General features: G+C 41.5%; 2 protein-coding genes across 3 annotated transcripts in view; both read right to left on the bottom strand.

Moving 5' to 3' along the window:
* Positions 1 to 2,680: 2,680 nt before the first annotated feature.
* PSMG1 (proteasome assembly chaperone 1) lies at positions 2,681 to 12,613 on the bottom strand. 2 transcript variants are annotated; one of them, XM_087818424.1, is made up of 7 exons: positions 12,483 to 12,613; positions 11,111 to 11,217; positions 10,024 to 10,175; positions 7,983 to 8,045; positions 6,013 to 6,211; positions 4,967 to 5,103; positions 2,681 to 2,886 (listed from the first exon to the last, which is right to left on the bottom strand). In XM_087818424.1, the coding sequence occupies exons 1-7, from the start codon at positions 12,611 to 12,613 to the stop codon at positions 2,812 to 2,814; spliced, it is 864 nt and encodes a 287-aa protein (XP_087674550.1). In that variant the 3' UTR covers positions 2,681 to 2,811. The 2 variants fall into 2 exon arrangements, with proteins under 2 accessions (XP_087674550.1, XP_087674551.1); XM_087818425.1 differs by lacking the exon at positions 7,983 to 8,045.
* A 749-nt stretch (positions 12,614 to 13,362) lies between these two features.
* The window catches only part of BRWD1 (bromodomain and WD repeat domain containing 1), a 91,001-nt gene continuing 85,129 nt past the window's right edge, over positions 13,363 to 19,234 (bottom strand). The window contains exon 42 of the mRNA XM_087818422.1: positions 13,363 to 16,810. Coding sequence (XP_087674548.1) covers positions 16,482 to 16,810 — 329 coding nt within the window. The 3' untranslated portion in view covers positions 13,363 to 16,481. The remainder of the gene's footprint in view (positions 16,811 to 19,234) is intronic.

Genomic DNA, 19,234 nt, shown 5'->3' on the forward strand with positions numbered 1-19,234 from the left:
ATAGTCACTGCCTGGTGACATGACCAAGGCCCACGGCGCTAAATGGTCCCTTTGCAGATAACACCCATCTTGAGCTGCCAGCCGAGACCTGTCTCCCAAACACCAGGCTCTACATCCAACTGCCTACTCAACAGCTCCACCTAAACATCTAGTTGACATCTCAAACTTACATCCAGAACCACACTGGGTTTCTGTCATCTGCAGTGTCCTCCACCTCAGCTGGTGCAGCTAGCTACACTGTTCTAGTCACTAGGACCACAGGCCAGGGCTGGGGTTCATCCTGGCTCCTCTTTCATGCCAACGTCCGAGCTGTTCGCAAATCCTATTGTTCAGAGCGGCCACTGGTGTAGTATAGATCCAAGAGGTAAACATTACTGGGAGACAATTCTTCATGGGTCTCATTTTTCTGCACTCGAGAGCAAAAGTTCTATCTTTTTTTGCTACACAAACAGCCTTGGAAGACAGAGATGTCTCCTAGAGCCAAGGGTAGGTTTCCTTAATGTCCAGGAAGATAAAAGGCAGGTTTACTTGCCATCCTTCATAAAAGATTTGGATTCCCTAAGCTCAAGGGTCCTTAGCTGTGAGGCAGACCCACTACGTGCATAGCACCCATCTGGATGATTCTGCATCTGACGTGAAGCTCAGGCTCCTTGCTACGCTGTAAGTCCTCTGTCTGTAACCCAGAAGTCTTGTGTCTTATTCCAGGACCCAGGAAATTATGGCAGGCTTGCCTGTAAGTTTTTAAGGTGGCAAAATCCCACTTGACAGTATTACATATAACGTTTGGAGCATGGAGACTTATAATTAGATACACAGGAAACCCACAATGTTTTTAAGGGTACTGTATTTCACACATTCATCCTTCTATGAATAAGAAAGCTACTCGGGTGCTACCAAAGACTATTTCTTTGGAACTAGGCAAGGCATGTGATGAAAAAGGACATCTTAAAACCAAGAGCTAGACTGAAGAGCCTCTGCCAGAGAACAGAAGTTGGACCCCATCACAGAACAATTTTCACTCCCAGAGTCTGACACTTTGTCCAGTGGAATTTCAGAATTGGTAGGCAAATGACAACTCATGAGTCCTATTCTTCACCTGTCAAATGGAAAAATTTCTTGTAGATGGCCTGTCCGTCTCACTACTGTGCACTTGGTATATAGAGGGCAACTTGTCTATTTACTTTGTAGGTTTCTGTAGAAGATGCATTTAGATTACAAGACCCTGGACTTTAAGTCTGATATAACTGGGTAAGACTCTGGGTATCCTAGGACTGGGGTATGCATACTTTGCGGGGGACGGGGGGACAGGTGATGCGTAACTGTGGTCAGAAGGCAGATGCAGGCACATTGATAGTATTAATGGTTCCAATTTGTCATGCCTCTGTACATGACACATTAGGACCGCTGCAAACTTAACACAAAGGCTTAAAAAGGCACTTCCAAGTTTCTGTTCCCTCTTTTGCTCCTCTACAGCCATGAGAAATGCCTGGGCAGGCCTGCTGAGGGAACAAGTAACACGTGGCAAACAGCCAAATCATGCCAGGCAAGGCCATCCTAGACCAGCCAGACCACAGCCAAGTCATGTCAGACACGTGACTGCAGATGCTGGAGCCAAGACCAGCTGCACATGGCACAAACTAGCAGGGCACCCATCCAACCTGCACACTCAGGAAAAATGGATGGTGGTTGTTTTAAGCTTCCAAGGTTAAGTGTGGGTATTAGGCACGAATAGCTGATGGACAAGATAGGTAATCGTTTTGTTCTTATCTGCCTGGATACTTTGGCCTTAAAAGTCAATATATCTAGATTTTACGCCTTTTCATTCTCACAACTGATGTCACCTCTGGGCTCTACAAACACATTTCTAAATGGATGCATGCCTTTTTTTTGCAACAAGGAAAACACTTCCATTCTTATCATCAGGAGACAGTCATACATGGGTCAAACACAGAACTTCCACACTTCACTACTGGAAGGCAACCAAACTTCCTCAAGGCGTCAGTGCCTCCCACCCACCTCCAACCACGATCAACAACAGTAAATAAACTGAATCTAGAAGATATAAATGGGTAAGATGTATAAATCCATAGAATATAAATGATTCAATAACTAAAAAGGAAGAAAAAGGAAAAGCAGCATTTCTAAATTCCACCATTTTAGAATTTACTTTCACTAATGCAGTTTGTGGCTTTGTGAAATAGTGTGGCCACTCGGAGTTCATGACTCAAGTCACATTCTAATAACATCCCATTTGTGCTGATGGTACCAATTCCATTAAACTTGCACAAGAGCCCTGGGAAAGTTGGGTGAAGAGGTTACCTGTCAGATGTTACTGAAGTGATGACATGCAACTTTCTTTTTGTTTCATTTTGAGCCAATACATAACTTTGTTACCTTATCCCCAATTTTTATCCAAAAAACAAACTGTAGAACTCATTAAAAAAGCAGTTTTCCATATATTAGGAATCACCAACGGCACAACTTTCAGTTATCACAGAGAATTTCTGCACCAAATTAACTATACTTTGCCATATTAATACAACCTAAAGCTTTTTAAAAACTTAACTATATCACCTCAAAATACTCAACTAAAACAATACTCCCACCTAGTGGACAGAGAAAAAGCCTGGCTTATTTCAGCTGTGAAGAGCAGCACCATAAAAAGCAACTACAACAACAATGAATTTTAAATAAGTTTATTGTTTTTAACATCCTCACAACACCCCCTTGGAAAAAAGAAACCTATGAAACAGTGCCGCTGTGGCCCCCAAAGGAATGGACACGTAACACACATGACAAAACCATCTGGAATCACGTGTAGATGTTACTCTGAATCTCATTTGTCATCACCAGTTTCTTTAGTATCTCTTTGCTCTGGGGGATGTTCTGAAAGGAGAAAATAAATTAACATGATGAGACTGAGAATTCAGTTAGAAGCACTGTGCAGCCCCAACCCCTAGTCCCAGCACCCAACTGGAAAGGGCACTGCTGTTCACCTCCTCTTTCAATCAAAGGGCATGTAGGTCACACATCTAAAGGTATCCTCCCATCACCCAAAACTCAGAGGAACCTCTCAGCCTCCACAGGCCATCTAAAGCCTGGAGGCGCCACAACACTCTAGCTTGGACCATCTCTCCCCATGAGCTCCAACTTCCCTCTGCAGCGCACCACCATTCTCCCTCGTTCACCACCATTCTCAATGCTCTCCGAACTCGCCCCACTTCTGGGCTCACATGCTGCCATCTGTACACGTCCACCCACTAGGATTCACCCATCTTTCAAATCCAACTAAGTGCCATATCCCTGGTAGAGCCTCTCCTCTGATGGATCACCCCCTTCCCTTGGCTGGCACACAATAGTGCCCTCTATTGGCCTGGCATGAAATCATCTGCACCACTGAAGGCCCCACAGTGGTGGACCACCTAGCACTACGGGGTCCTCGCAGTAGGCACTCAAGAGAATTCCACTGTGTTAACCAAATACCACTTTAGTGCGACAGAAATTATAAACTCAGGATAACTGTATGTGTTCCCTAAGAAAACCATTCTCCAAAACAGCCACTTGATTCACCCTCCCTCCCACAATCTTTATGTTTAATACAAGAAATGAAAAGGTTTAAGAAATTATTTAAATTTCCCCTTCAAAGAATATTCTTAAAGCCAAAAGTTGACTTAAACACTATATGACACATGATTTACAATTCTCAGAACAGGTCCAATGTTTCTGGAGTGCCTGTGCGCTGAGCTCCATACCACAACATGAACAAAACAGCCCGGCCCTCTTCTCATGAAGTGGGAAGAGTCAATCAGTTAACCAAGCAAACAAAAGTATTAGAATATACTTCAAAAGAGATGCTGTATATAAATAGCTCAATTTGTCAGAAAGATTATTCATTACTCTAGCGGATTTGGAAGATACACAGTTGTCCCTCGGTAACTGCAGGATACCAAAGTCCTCAGATGCTCAAGTCCCTTACATAAAACAGAGTAGAAAAATGTAAACAGTCGGCCCTGCCTGCCATCCATGGATACGGAATGCCGAGTGTGCTTGCATTACACTAAATTAAGAGTCTTACAGTTTCACTCTTATTAATTCAACAAATGATTACTGTGGGCAATCTTCTATATGCTAGGTATGTGACGATCTGGAGACACCAAAATGGAAAAACATGGTCTGTTCCCACAAAGAACTCACACTCTAGCCAGCAAACTAATTTATGAGACCTGTGAGGTGAGCTAATTCCCACACACCAGAGAAGCTGTCTTAACACTAATGGCCACTCTGAATAAAACGGGGCTGTGGGACAATGTTGTCACAATCTCTTCCCTTTAAGGAAGTTGTTCTCAAACTGGGAGTCCATGGACTTTCAGCAAATCTCTTAGGGAAAGGAGGGGAGCTCCTAAACTACCTGAAATTACAGGCAGAATTTTGTGTGCATAAGTTCCAATATAGACTTTTCTGGGGAAAGAACCCACAGAGGTATACAAACTGAAAGCAGGGTACAGGTTTATCTCATCTTCACACATTTAGTCCCATTAAAAATTAGGGAATGTTATAATAATTTGATCCATGCTATGCCTCCTCAAAAACCACCACTTTCCAAATTAATTAATTCCAAATTGATTCAATGCCTTCTCAGAAATTACCAACCTTCCAAATTAATTCGTTACAGAAACTTCTCAAACAGTAAAACTCATCTTTCAACGCAGCTCCCTGGGATTTAAACACCTGGCACTGATCTATCACACACGAACAAACACTCAAGTTACAGAGGGGTATCTATACGAGAGGGTGCCGAGGGTGCTGATCAAATTCTAACCACCAGATAGGGAAGCTTTACTTTAAGAAAAAAGGATCTCTAAGTGCTACTCAGGTTTTAAATTGACCCCATACATTTATGTTTGTTGTTATGCTTGTTCATTTTAATAGCTCGGCTATTAAGTCAATGAGTTAAATAAAACCTTACCTTAACCAAACCTTTCAAGCTTCTGGAAGAAAATATGGGCTTAAAAGCCTCAACTGTAATTAGGTCCAATTTCATCACGTCAGTGTAACACAAGTACAGAATGGCGGGGATTTTCCATACTTGACAGTAACTCAGAACTAGGAATATACAAGAAAAAAAAACAATTAGGTTTTCTATTATAGGATTTTTAAATTAAACATCTCTAAAAAATAAAGACTGCTTTTAAAAATAAGCATTTACTGTCTCTTTTAATCAAAGCATTTACTGCCATTTTGAATTACAATGCATACTTTTTCAAAGCCAATTATTTTCCTAAATAGTCTCCTGCTTTTGCAAATATTGTTTATTTTATTTTATTTTTCAATGACAGTTTACATTCAATATTAGTTTCAGGTGCATCACAGAAGTGAATATTGCTTATTTTGCGTTTCCTGAACATACTGCTGAGTCACATCTTAAGTAGCTACAAGATTAAAATTTTGCTGACTATAATAAACAAAATAAATGTAATAAATATATGAAGCATAGTATAAAATATTGAGCCACTTATTCTAATAAACTTAACATTTAAAGGAAAAAAAAAACCTTTTCTTTATTAACAAATAACACCTAATTATATACTGTAGTATTTACTACTGAAAAGTGACAATCTAATTTGGATATGATGTTAGTAGCAGGAACAAAAAATATTAAAACTACCAAGATTCAGTACCTAAAACCTACTATTTTGACAATTAAAACATACTTTCACATACTACTAACTTTTATCTAACATGACGAGTTACCAAAGACCAAGAAGAAACAGAGCGACTCTGAAGGGTAACAGTTAAGAACTCTGAGCTATTTAATATAACTGTGTGTGTGGAAAGTTTTTAAACTCAAACCATATAGAACGTACCAGCAACCACAGACACTGAGGATAAACAGCAAGGCATTATTAACCATCATTAACAAACCACCTCAAAAAGCTCTCTCACATGCAAAGTACTATCTATCAACAAAGCAAGAACAAGGTGTAATGTAAAGGTTACGAACTTGAATACCACCTGCTGCAGGGAGATCGTGCGCGATATTCGGTTGTTCCAGCAGCGAACAACATGGAGACTCCTTGAAATTCTGTGTTTTTAGGGCCTTCAGGAAAGGAGAACGAAGGCTGCTGGTAGGTTCTGAAGCTTTATAGTCAGTAACGTGTCGACACGTGAGAACAGTTACCTGCATAGTCTTCTTTGGACAAGAGCCAAAAACCTAACATATAATTAATTTCAAATTAAAATATATATATAACTTCGTTACAGAACAGAAACATTTCCCTAGGTGTTTATCTAACACCACTCACAGGAACATCATGCCTTGCAGGGGTAGAAGTGTCCATGGAAAACTCAAACACACGCTTTGCTGTCCCCTCACCTAAATTTGATCTTGGTTCTGTCTCTCTCTAGTTGACTGACCTTCCAGTCGCTTTGCTCTCCTATGAAGGAAGGACAGCACTACCTACCTAAGGGAGTTGCAGTCTGAGAAAATAAAATCAGGAATAAAGATGGCCAGAGCAGCCACTGTAACAGCCAGAAGTCATCCAGGGTAAATGAGTCACTCAACTTTGAACCCTATGGCAGTCCCGTTCACTCCTTCTCCTATCCACCAATGACTCCTGCAACTGAGTCCTCTTAAACATCACTTTCAAGTGAATTTAAATGAATTTTAAGTAATCCTCCCTCATCCACAGTTTTGCTTTCTGAGGTTTTGCTTTCCGTGGTTTCGGTTACCTGTGGTCAACCGAGTTCTGAAAACATTAAGTGGAAAATTCCAGAAATAAAGGATTCCTAAGTTTCAAATTAGGCACCATTCTGAGTAGCACGATGAAATCGCACGCCATCCTGCTTCATCCAGCCAGAACGTGAAAATCATCGCTTTGTCCGTGTATCCATACTGTGTACACACACCTGTCACTTAGCAGCCGTCTGTTATCAGATCGACTGTTGAGGTATTGCTGTGCTTGTATTCAATTATTGTCTAATCATTCTGTTTTATTATTAGTTGTTGTTAATCTCTTACTGTGCCTAATTTATCAACTTTATCATAGGTATGTATGTATATACAGGATTTGGTACTCTGCAGTTTCAGGCATCCACTGGGGTCTGGAAACATATCCCCTGCAGATAAGGGGGGATGACTATATACGATGCTTGTAGGCAAGTTTCAATCGCTCTAACCTCAATGTCCTTCTAAGTTTGTATCTGATGGTTTTCCAAGGATTCTTCCAGCTTTTAAAAATTTATGATAATGTAAACAAAGGAAACAGCTATTTCTTTAAAAAAAAAAAAGAGAGAGGTTTTAGGTCACAGCACCTTGTTTGAAAATATTGTATGAAGAAATGGCTACTTCAAATAATAACAATAGAAGTGAAGATTTTATATTATGTCATAAGTGATTTGCAAGACTAATTTCATTATATCACAGCTTTGTGACTTCATTTAAAAATAATATGACCGCCAAAATTATGGTTATTCTCTAAAATTCCTAATTGAGTTAAATTCACTGAAAATTTTGTATTATTAGGCACATACTATGGTGCATAATTTTCCCCTGAAGTGAAGCCTCAACCAATTCATCATAATGCTAAGAACAATGGGTACATTTTGGAGTGTGGAGTGGCAGCTGAGTGCCAATGCCTGCCTCCCGTCTCCGAGACTTTCCAGTACTGCCGTCTTCACCCTTGGCCATGACCCCTGTTGTAGTCCATGCGTGTAGCTTGTATTTCTTTCAAACAAAATAAGAGCCTGGATGGGAAGGATTCAACTCATGTTCCACTACTTCCATGCCTCTACAACCTACAATCTTTAGCACCATGCTAATTTTGTTTGTTAAATAACTCCTTTTATTCTCTAACAAATTCCTACAATATTTTAAAGAAAAAAAAACCCAAATACTCCCCCCACTTCAGTATCTGACCATGTAGGTTTAAGTGTAAAGATTATGGCAACTCCTGTCCTCAAGGACTCCCGGCCGCATCTCTCACCTTTTCCAGCCACTGATACTGCTGATCTTCAGCAACGTAGCAACTGCACTGACAAAGGAAAACCTGAAAAACCAAATTCCAAGTTTTTGTAGGGTCAAATAAATTTTATACACACCCCACACTGTCACCGGATACATCGTGACTATCCTAACATAACACTTAGATAACACTTATTGTCCTGAATTTGCTATTGGCTTACTTTTCTTTAAAATTTAAAATTTAAGAGTCAAGCTACTACTGGCAATTACTATTGGAATAAAGTGAACACTGACTGGGAGCTGGCATATGAGACAATGAAGATACTCCCAGTAAAGATGGCCAGAATCCTCTTTATAAAACAGGGTAGTATCAGCCCTGCTGCAGGTCACACTGTGAAGACCACACTCAAAATCAGTACCCTGTGGAATGCAAGCACTATATCAACAAGTCTAGCAGAGCAAACAACAGCGGCCTGACAGGACCTCAACCCAAATTGTATCCGGAAGTGCTGCTGATGACTGTGAGGATGGTGTTAGTTTAGAAACCAAGTTCCAGACCACACACTCCAGGTGAAATAACTTGCGACGCCACGAGTCCAGAAAAGGATGAGATCCCTGATTACAAACGTTCATGGAGCAATTCTATCCACAGAAGTCAACCACGTCTTCTCTTAAAATAGTGCCAGATACGCTAACTGCACAAAGCAAGCACAAGAGGGGAAAGTGGGTCCCAGGACAGGGGAAAAGAAGAAGACTGGATACATAATTAGCTGCACACATAGATTCTGAATAATCAAGAGATATCTGCCCTGGCGATTTTGGCTCCATGGTTAGAGCGTCAGCCTGTGGACTGAAGGGTCCCGGGTTCGATTCCGGCCAAGGGCACATACCTCAGTCACAGGCTTGATCCCAGGCCCCAATCAGGGCACGTGCAGGAGGCAACCAATTGATGTGTCTCTCTCATATCCATGTTTCGGTTTCTCTCTCTCTCTCTCCCCCTTCCACTCTCTCTGTAAAGCAAAGGAAAAAATATCCTGAAGGATTTAAAAAAATAATAATAATCAAGAGATATCTAACCAATGAATGATACAACCAGACGCAGTAACAGAAATTTATCCTACCTGACCTTCACTATCTATTCTAAAGTCAAACTTTCCTACTAATGATCAGGTAAAGAACATGCTTAGTTTCCTGATTAATTTCCATAAATTCTGGATGTTTTATAAAAATCCTTGCAAAATTTCAATAACTTTGGAGTACACCCTATAGAAACAAACTATGAGTATTGCAAAATCAAATTCTACAGCTTTGGGGCCGACACGTGCTCTTTATCTTTTGAAATAAGCAACATGATAATATTATGGGTTACTGACTTCTCCACTGTTTGAATCCCTGCCCTGGCCTTTGTTCTAGTATCCAGCAGTGTTGGAACAGAACTCTTATCAGACAAGCAGACGGGCAGACATGTCACCTGCTTGGCCACCTCATCTGCCTGACTTGTCTCCCAAACTGCCCAGCACACTGCGTTCTCTGAATGGACCCAAGAGAAAAATTAGGACAAATACAACCCAAAGAAATCACTCAGCATCAGCTACAGAGTGTCTTTTCTGACTTAAAAAACCAGGACAAATTAGGTTAGGATGAAAGCTTGATGTCACCTGAATTGTATTTACAATGCATAAAGCATTCATTTGTTCAACAAACATTAACTGAGTTTCTAGCATGTACCAGGCACTGGCTAAACACTGGCTTATACAGCAACACAGCAGAACTCCCTACTTTAACAGAACCAAGACATTTTTGCTCATTTGGAGTCATCAACTAAAATAATCTTTTGAATGAGGGCAACAGTTAAATACCTAATGTTTATGGTTTGTTTCTATATCAGAATTTCCTAAGGACTTTACCAACGGTGTATAAACAACAAAGTGGTCACTACCCTGCCTACAGGCAGAACTCCTCAGCCCAAAAGTAGATAGAAAGGAAGGTGGAATTCAAATGAACACTACATCAATGATGCCTACACAACCACGTCTTAAACATACAAGGTAAGTTCCACATACCGAGGGATTTGACTTTAGATGATAAAACACACAAAAAGCCTCTGTGGGGGACAGATGTATGTTGTCTGTTGTTCTACACCATTCATTCCATAGTTTAGCACAGCCAACTTCTTCCCAGACTCCTGAATTCATAACAAATGACGACAAAAATGCTGTAGAAAAATTTACATAAGTTAGCATTTGGTTCTGCAAGTTGCATTTTCTAGTCAATAAAAAACAAGTTCATTCATGTGACTATAGAATTTTAGGGCTAAAAGAGCCATTCCAGGCCATCAACTTTACACCACAATTTTGCAGAAAAGGAAGCAGGCCTTAAGAAGTCAAAGGTCACGCCCGGAGTACAGACGGTATTAGAGCCAGGAGTTGACAAGGTTTACTGACACATACTCTCACAATGCAGTATTTACCTGGAATATTTTAGGCTAGAACTTTGTATAAATGAGTCAGTAGTTATTTACCCAGTACTTGTTCTGAGAGTACTAGGGCTACCTTAAAGGACAAAGGATCTTAACTAGAGTTCCCAAATGTTCTCTCTGAACCAGGGAACCCCTATAATTACACAGGTTTGTGCACTTGCATGTGTACGTTGTTCTAGCTGAACCAGGCACCATTCTAACTTTACCTTCTCAAATGGATTCATTTATGTAAAGACCTTAGAACTTAAGTACTCAAAATGTTAGTGATTATTATTTTTAGAGTTTTCATCATGTGCTCAAAGGAGTCTGTTAATTCATAAACATTTAAGAACCAATGCTACAAAGGGGCTATACACATATGCCACCTCTGTCACTCCAAGTCTGGCCTAAACAGGCCCTGGAACTTAAGGAATCCTAGATACCTGAACACACTAGAACCACTTCCTTGAGTGTGTTAGTTCCTAAAGCCAAGAACATTTCTGTAAATCTTACTTTTTAAGCTTATCAAAAAGACAGTGCCACATGAGCAATGAAACATTTTACTCAAATACAAAGCAACTCTACTATGACTTTTTCTTGAAAAAAAAATTTGAAGTCTTTTATGATAAAAAGAAGTAACTTGAGATTTTATTCTTTCAACAAATTGTCTGGTCTAATGCATTTCCACTCACCCACTGCATTATTTCCAACAGCAATTATAAACTTGGAGCAAGGGTATTTTTCCAGCAGAGAAACTTCGAAACATGTTTTTGTCTGTCTTCGAAGGAGCCGCACCTCCCTAACACAAGAGAAAAAAAAAAGGTGAAACTAAAGTAACTTAAATATAAATAGTACCTTATTATGATAAAAAGAATACTTACTATACATATGATTTTGTAATAAGTAAAATACAAATTTTGATTTTATAAAGAACATAATTATAATCCTCAGGAAACAATGGAATCTGGCCATGACAACAGAGAAAACCATTCCATACAAAGTTCCCGGAGAACTCTACAGCAGAGGCCAAGCTGCCCACAGGACCCACCGACCAGCCAATCTTAGCATCCCTAAAAGTGGGACAACTGGACAGAGGGTGCCATAGGGAACACCAACCACCACCTCCGAAGCACTCTTCCCAGCAACATACTGAACCTGAATCTGACCAAGCCTCTAGAAGGAACTTCCACTTACAGGAAATGCAGGTGATGGAAACATGTGAAAGGACACCAAGAAGGAGCAATCGGGTAAATCCAGAGTGTAAGGGGTCCTACAGGGCAACCAGCCTCTCAGCAAGAGAGAAAACGGAGGGGGGCTGCTCTACACGAAAGGAGGCTGCAGAGATAAAACGTCTAGGGTTCTGAGTTACACAAACGCAACTGTAAAATGTCACGTCTGAGACTAGAAAATAATTATCCAAAAATTAATAATGTTGTCAGGGGTGACAATAGCAAAAGGAAGAAAATGCCTATAGCATTTGAGACGCATTCTGAAAAAATGTACAGGTGAAAGGGCCATGGTGGTCTGGACTCAATTAGGGGTGGCAAGATCTTCATTTCGCTATTTTCTCCAATTTTTGTGTGTTTGGAAATCATCCTTTCTTAAAAAACAAGACATCCACCTGCTATTGACACACGATGCTAACCCAAGTGTGGAGCGGAGAATAAAGCTTTAAGGAGGTTGCCTTATGTCCATGAACCAAACACATGACACACGTGGGGCAGGAGGAGACAGGCTGCAGCCCGGACGAAGTTCCAGGGGGCGGGCGGCCGCCTGCCCCCGCGCTGAGGGGGGTCTTGCGGGCGGGGCCTTTGACGAGCACGTGAGCCGACCACCCGCCCGAACTGCAGGCCGGCGCCCGCCCGCCGGCCCCCACCCACCGTCCCGGCAGCGGGTTCTGCCCGACCAGCCAAGGGCAAGGCTGGGCCACGGCCGAGCGGCAGCCACCGGGGTCCTGCGCGCCCGCCCCGCTCCTGCGACAGCCGGGGCCGGGGCCGGGGTCTGGCTGGGACCGACGGCCACAGGCCCGAGCGCGCCGCCGGCCCCCGGAGCCCAGGACCTCACCTCTTCCGCGCCAGCTGCCGCCGGACCTCCCTGTCCTCGGGCGTATCCGTCTTCCCCTCATCTTCCTCCTCGTCCTCCGTCCCTGCTCTGCACGGCGCCTTCACCACCTCTCCGAAGAACGTGGCCGCCATGCTTCCCCGCCCCCCTACCCGCCCCGCCCAACTGCGGCGCCGCACGACGGCGCATGCGCCCCTCCGCCCCACCCCCGCGCGCCAACCCGCGCACGCGCCCGAGCATCGCCACGCCCCTCACTCCTGGCCCCCCCCCCAACTTGCCCCTAAGAGAAGCCGCTCCCAGCCACGCCCCCTGCACCGCCTCCGCGCACGCGCCCCGGACCCCGAGGGCCGCGCGAGACTCGGGCTTTTCCTCACTCCGCTTAAGCCGGGCGGGGAGACCGAGAGATCGGATGACTGCAGGCTAGAGAGGCAGAGGGAGAGGCGAGAGGCGGGCACAGGGCGGGCCCCCTGGCGGGGCCGGAAACTCTCGCGGTGAGGGAAGCGCGAAGGGGCTGGCCGCCCGCTCCCGCCCGGAGCGCCCCGGAGGGCGGCGGCCCGTCTGCCTTTCGCTCCGGTTCCGTCCTCCTCCTCCGTTAGGACCCGGTGAGCTTTAGTTACTCATCACCCGGCTCCAGACCGCGATCGCTCGCGCGTGGGACCGGCCGGGCGCCCCGCGGGAGAGTGGGCAGAGGAAGGAGGGAGGGCGGGGAGGGACCGGGCTTCGCGGGGGGTGGGAGGGGCCTGGACTCGGGCCGGAGGCTTTCACTCTCCAAAGGCGGACGGCCGGCTAGCGGATCTAAAAGACTTGTAAGACTGCAAACGTATTCGTTTCTTTTAAAACTCGGGTATTTCTAATACAAAATTTGTTTCTTCTTTAAATAGCCTTTCACTGATAAGCAAAGTACGTGTTTAATTGGTTTTCGTTAAAATTTGCTAGCAGACAAAGTTCACAGAGCACTATTCCAAGCAGAAGAAAAAAAGGACAACTGTCCACAGAGTTCAAATAAAAATGAAAATATCCGGTATTGCCATGGGAAGTTAAAGAAAACTTTTACCTAGGTTTAGTCGTGCTGAAACTAGATGGCATTGCTGACGTTTTGGAACCCCGTCCATAAATAGTCACAAAGTTAAGTACTAACTTGGGGTCGGGGGAGCCTCTTGAGATAATAAAAAGAAATCTCAGAAAGTTGCTAGAAACCTCTTGTTTTAAGATGTGGAGAAACAGTGATGAACAAAACCATTTACATAAAAACCAATATTTAGCAATTTTACACATTACTGCAAAATATAACACTGGACTTCAAAGCAAAATTTGAACACCTAAGAATAAACCAGTAAGACCCAAATTGCTATCCTGTAAGAGTTTAGGAAACTTTAGGTATAGTGAGCTAGAATATACAAGATTACCAATGTGATGTTTTAAAACTGCATTCAAACTCCTGGGTTAATTGGCATTATAGAATGACTGAATTACAGAATAAAAAGGGTTTGGTATCACTTTGTCTTAGTCCTTTTGTTGAATAAATGTCATTTTTACCATTAAGATCCTCAGTTTGATTTCACAATTATATTATGAAGAAATCATTTCTGGAAAGCTGATTAACATGATAAATAGGGTAATGATAATACATTTGGCCGTGATTAAAATTCTGCATACATTTTAGAGAGAGCATTTTACAAGAATGTTAAGTTTTAAACAAAAGCTTATTTCATGCAGTTACAACAAGTTTAGGCCAAGCACTTAAAAAAAGGCAAATATATTTTCAAATTAAATACTAAACCAGAGAAGGTTTCCATTATGAAAAAAGGCTGATAGTCTCAAGTACTGACAGAAATTAACTCCACTACAGTAAATTGTAAATTCAAAATTGAAACCCTTTTGTTACACTGAAATTGTCAAAAGTTTTTGCATAAAATAATCTTGAGACTTAAATATTTTCATTTTATGGTATTTGTTGATGATATACCCAATAAGAAATTTCTATGAAATTAAAGTGTAAACATGGGACTGGAAGTATAGTTTCATTTTTAATCAAAAATCAAACCCCATGCACCTAAAAATATCATTTATTAGGAATTCTCACCTGTGCTAGTAACATACTGGTATCAGAATTTCAGATGAACATACACTGTAAGCAGAGCAAAGGACACGAACTATAATAGGGTAGAAGTATTCTGACTTACGCTAAGAAAAAGAAAAGAAAAAAGCCTTTTTTTAAGCAGACATGCAACCACAAATTTTTCAAGTAATCTAGACACTTGGCCAATCTGTGTAACAGAACAAAGTGCATTACATTAGTCTTTTAATGAAAAAGGAAGAGAGACCTTTAAGTTTCCACATTTTACTTTTTCAGATTTACACATGCAAATCATATACTAATATTCACAGATATTTTTAAATGGGAAAACAACTTCTAACAATTCAGTTTTCCAATAGTATGTTCTATGTGTTCATTTAATCTGGTGATTTTAATTTCAACAAATACCTATTGACAACAAATTAAACTTCATTGCAAAGAAATTCTCTATAGTATCAAGACCAGATTTTCTAATCCTCCTGAAGGCCACAATGAAATAGCCCAGACATACTGCCACTAAAGTTTGTTGTGATGAGATTGTAATAAATTTGCTCAAAGTGTTCAAAAGGTCTAACTTTTAAGGTGCTATAGAGAAACGTAAGAGGATGTCACTGTATCTAAAAATATGACTATTTTGATCTTAATCTATACTTTGTATTTTCTAACTGGTTAAAACTAAGACCTGCCTCATAACGAGGCACATTTTGGCATCTCTGTAAATGCTGCTACCCGAAAATAAAAGTGAAGAGATGACATTGTGATAGTTACATTCATGGCTTTCATAGAAAAATATAGATTCCCTGAATTAGTCATATCAAGTGGTCATCATTCAATATGAATTCTAATATAAACAAAATAAGACATTTATGGATTTCCTCTATTTCCAGCACTACTTCAGAACTCGATTATTAAAATCCCTATCGTGGAACCCCCAGTTCTTAGTTTAAATTGCTTTGACTCGGGCTGTGAATTGTAGGGACTGTCTTGCTAAAGTATTTGCTTCATTCAAAAGTCAAATAGGCTCGATGACACTTCTTGAAATGTGCCTGATTTTTTATTTTAATGACACTACAGTGTCATCATTAGGGTTTATACTCTAATGCAGAACTCTTAAAATTAGCAGGTTGGATTTTGAATTTTTTCACTCCTTTAGGTTTTTGCTATAGATCCTGTACACTTCCATTACAGGTGGCCCTCTGTATCCAAGGTTTCCACATCTGGGGACTTAACCACAAGTCAAGAGTACTGTGTTGGCGGGGGAAGTCACATTTTTGCCGACGTGTACTATGTAGTTATGCTGAACGTAGAGACTTTTTTTGTCATTAGTCCCTAAACAACACAGTATAACTATTTACATGGCATCTACATAGTATTAGGTATTCTAAGTAATGTAGAGATGATTCAAAGTACATGGATGTGCGTAGGTTTATATGCAAATACTACACCGTTTTATAGAAGGGACTTGAGCATCTGCAGATTTTGGGGGGGTCCTGTAACCAACCCCACCCCTAGGACATGGAAAGACACCTGTATTTTTCTTCCTCCAAGGAATCAAGAAATTTCTCCAAGGCTCTTCCTTTCTGAAAAGGAGTAAACTTATGAGAGGCCATTAGTCTTTTCATTCCACCTCTCCAAATACAGGCTTCACAAATCTATTTCCTCCTCAGAATTCTTTGTAGTGTCTGCACAAAAGCTCACTGGGAGGAAGCCTTCCTAGGACCCACTGTGACTCTCTGGGTTATGGCTTTCAAAAAATTTCTTGAAAGGTGACAAGGGATTACCTTTAGAGCTAGGAGCAGAATGCAACTGCCAGGTCCCTTTTGGCCCCTGGTTGTTTTCAATTCCACTTCTACGTTTTCATAGTCACTACTGTGCTTTTTCTTTCCAGGATCTGATCTAAAACAAGCATTTTGCTATAATATCTTCTAGCTCTTTTCACTTTCAGAATGTATACTTGTATCATCCTCTTTATAAAAAACATTCAGTAATTTTTTCTTAGCCGCAGCAGAAGCATTTCGATGGGGCAGTTTTCTGCTACTCTTCCTAATCCAAACATTTTCTGGTCCTGAAACCGTTTCCTTTAGATTACTCATTATCTTTATTTTATTTGCAGCAACAGTAGCACATCTGCGGGGAATTTTCTCAGGCACCATTTTTGCTTTCAGAGTGTCACTAGGCATTTGCACTGCATCCTCCTGATTATGCAAACATGTTCTCATTTTTGTATTGGGTTCTCTGTCTCTAGGAACAGATTCTGAAAAATGAGTGAAAGTTCATGTAAATGCAAAAATGTTAGATTTTACTACTTCCATTCCTCAACAATACATTCCTAAATTGTAAAACTACTCACATTGCTAAATAAATAAAAACATAAGCGATTATCACTACTATGCGTTTTTGACACTGACATAACCTTGCATTTATCTACAAAGGAAGTCTCAAATAGGAGCTCAGGTCCCTCAATCTGGCACAATTTATATAATCTGTAAAGATAATTGGTCAGGTGTAACAGTAGCAGATTTGTAAGGGGGGGTTAAGTACTTTCAGCATCATAAAGCCGTTAATCTAAAATCTGAATTTTCAAAATAGAACCATATATAGGTTTTAAGTTTTTGGCATCATTTCTAGTACTGTTGAACTGCTTTTAAATATTCACTGGGAGTTCTGCGATAACTTTCCTAGAACCTAAACAAGGAGGAAATGCCATCGTGACATGACACAGCATCAGTTCTACTTCAAGATCCTTGTTAAGGGTTTAACTCGAATACCAGTATTTCCTTTGGTTAAGAAAAAACATTAAATTGGCAACTAGTAGATAAAAAGGAATTATTGGTTTTATAGAACTGAAATGCGGTTTTAATCCTAGATTCATTTTCCCCCAAATATTTGAGCATTTTATATAAGTGGAATTGTTAAATCCTAGTTCCATTACTCAAATATTTTCTGAGTTAGGTATGTGCCAGGCACACCGAGGACCAGGATAAAGATGGAAAAACAAGCTAAACCAACACACACAAGCATAGTCGCTGTAAAGGACTAGGACGTGCTGAGTGCTATGAAAACATCCTCTAGAAACCAAACCTTCACTAAGGGGCAAGGAAGGCTTCCTTTAAGGAAGTGTCCTTGCAGCCAGGAGCAGGAAAGTGAAGGGATCCACCAGACAAAAGGCAGGACAGAGAGCAAGTGCTCCAGACAGGCTGAGGTGACCCATCCCCCTGGAGCTGTGCTGAGGGGCCACCTGACGGTGGGCCTACTACTTACTCCACGTTTACCCGTTTCGGTGGGCCCAAAGCCAGATTTCCCAATTTCAAACACAGGATCAATCAGTACTCTTCTAGGATGATAAAAATGCATGTGAAGTTCATTAGCCCTTGAATGTTAGGCCTTCTCTCTTGGCAATCTAGCCTTGAAGTCATTAAGAACAACTCTTGCTGGGGATGAGTGTATAGGTCCCCGCCTCAAGTTCCCAGAGATTCAGCAGTCCATAAGGACAGGCGGTAGATCAAGAAATAATCACACTCGGCATCTGGAGAACTCACTCCTGCCTTTTCACTACCAAGGACTAGCAAATAAGGGTTGGGCCCAGCTGGTGTGGCTCATTGACCTAGGATCCAGGAGATCAAGGTTCGATTCCCGGTCGGGGCACATGCCCAGGTTTCGGGCTCGGTCCCCAGTAGGGGTTGTGCAGGAGGCAGCCGATCAGTGACCCATCATTGATGTTTCTCTCTCTGCCTCTCTCTCTCTGAAATCAATTAAAAAATTTAAAAAAGGGTTAGACTAGAAAATGCGGGTTGGGGGGTTTGTCAGCTCTCAAGCATCATTCTCTAGCAGTCAAAGTAACCAACAACCAACCTTCTTAGCTTTTCCTTCTGTGAATGGAGATGAGATGTCTGCCCTCGCGTCACCAGAGACAAATGAGTATAGGTGAAAGTGGCTTCTCAGGACTGACAAGTTCAACAACAGAGCGAGAATTCTGAGGCAAGCCCTCCAGGTTTTACCTTGTCGGTGAAACTCATTTCAAAGACGTGCCTGTGCCTCCTCCAAGACCATGCCTCCTTCCCACATAGGTTAGGAACTACTTCACTAAAGCCCCCACAAATGCATTAGTTCCTTTTGCCAATTATGGTTCACATGCCTTTCCAGTGAAATGCTATTGCTAAAGATTCGACGTTTGGTTCAATGTAAGTCACCAGACATTGCAAAAATGGCATTTTGGCAGACCACACTGAACATCATAGTGCCCCATGCAACATACCCACCCCTTTATTTGGGCTCTGTGGAGTCATGCATATGAATTTGGGGGAGTGAAATGGAAAGTGGCTTAAAGTGCAGTGTTACCACTTCAAATAATTTCTTAGGAATTTTTAAATTGTGAACATTAGTCTCTGCAAAACAACCCTAGGTCCAAAGCCAAATCTTTATTTAGCACATTAAGTCAGTGGTGGGCAAAAGTAGGTTTATAGCTGTGAGTCCACAAAAGTTTATTCTTCAATTATTTATTATTGCATTATTTGCATTATAACTATAAACCTCCTTTTGCCAACCCCTGTATATTAACATGCTACAACAGATAAATGAAATAGTTAAAACTATATAGCAAAATTAAGGTGAAATTTGTACTTATGGTAGATTAAGGATATACTAGTATCACTCAACTGCCGCTATCTGCATGTTGAAA

Source organism: Miniopterus natalensis, chromosome 6 (genome assembly GCF_054644295.1).
Source record: "Miniopterus natalensis isolate mMinNat1 chromosome 6, mMinNat1.hap1, whole genome shotgun sequence".
Taxonomy (NCBI): Eukaryota; Metazoa; Chordata; class Mammalia; order Chiroptera; family Miniopteridae; genus Miniopterus; species Miniopterus natalensis.

What these genes read in the sequence shown, in the direction of transcription:
- PSMG1 (XM_087818424.1), bottom strand. Translation starts at nt 12,613, where the DNA reads ATGGCGGCCACGTTCTTCGGAGAGGTGGTGAAGGCGCCGTGCAGAGCA. An exon ending in TGTTGGAAATAATGCAGTGG is followed by an intron (nt 10,176 to 11,110) that starts GTGAGTGGAAAT and finishes ATTTTTCTACAG; the next exon opens with CATTTTTGTCGTCATTTGTT. An exon ending in ATCTAAAGTCAAATCCCTCG is followed by an intron (nt 8,046 to 10,023) that starts GTATGTGGAACT and finishes TTGGTTTTTCAG; the next exon opens with GTTTTCCTTTGTCAGTGCAG.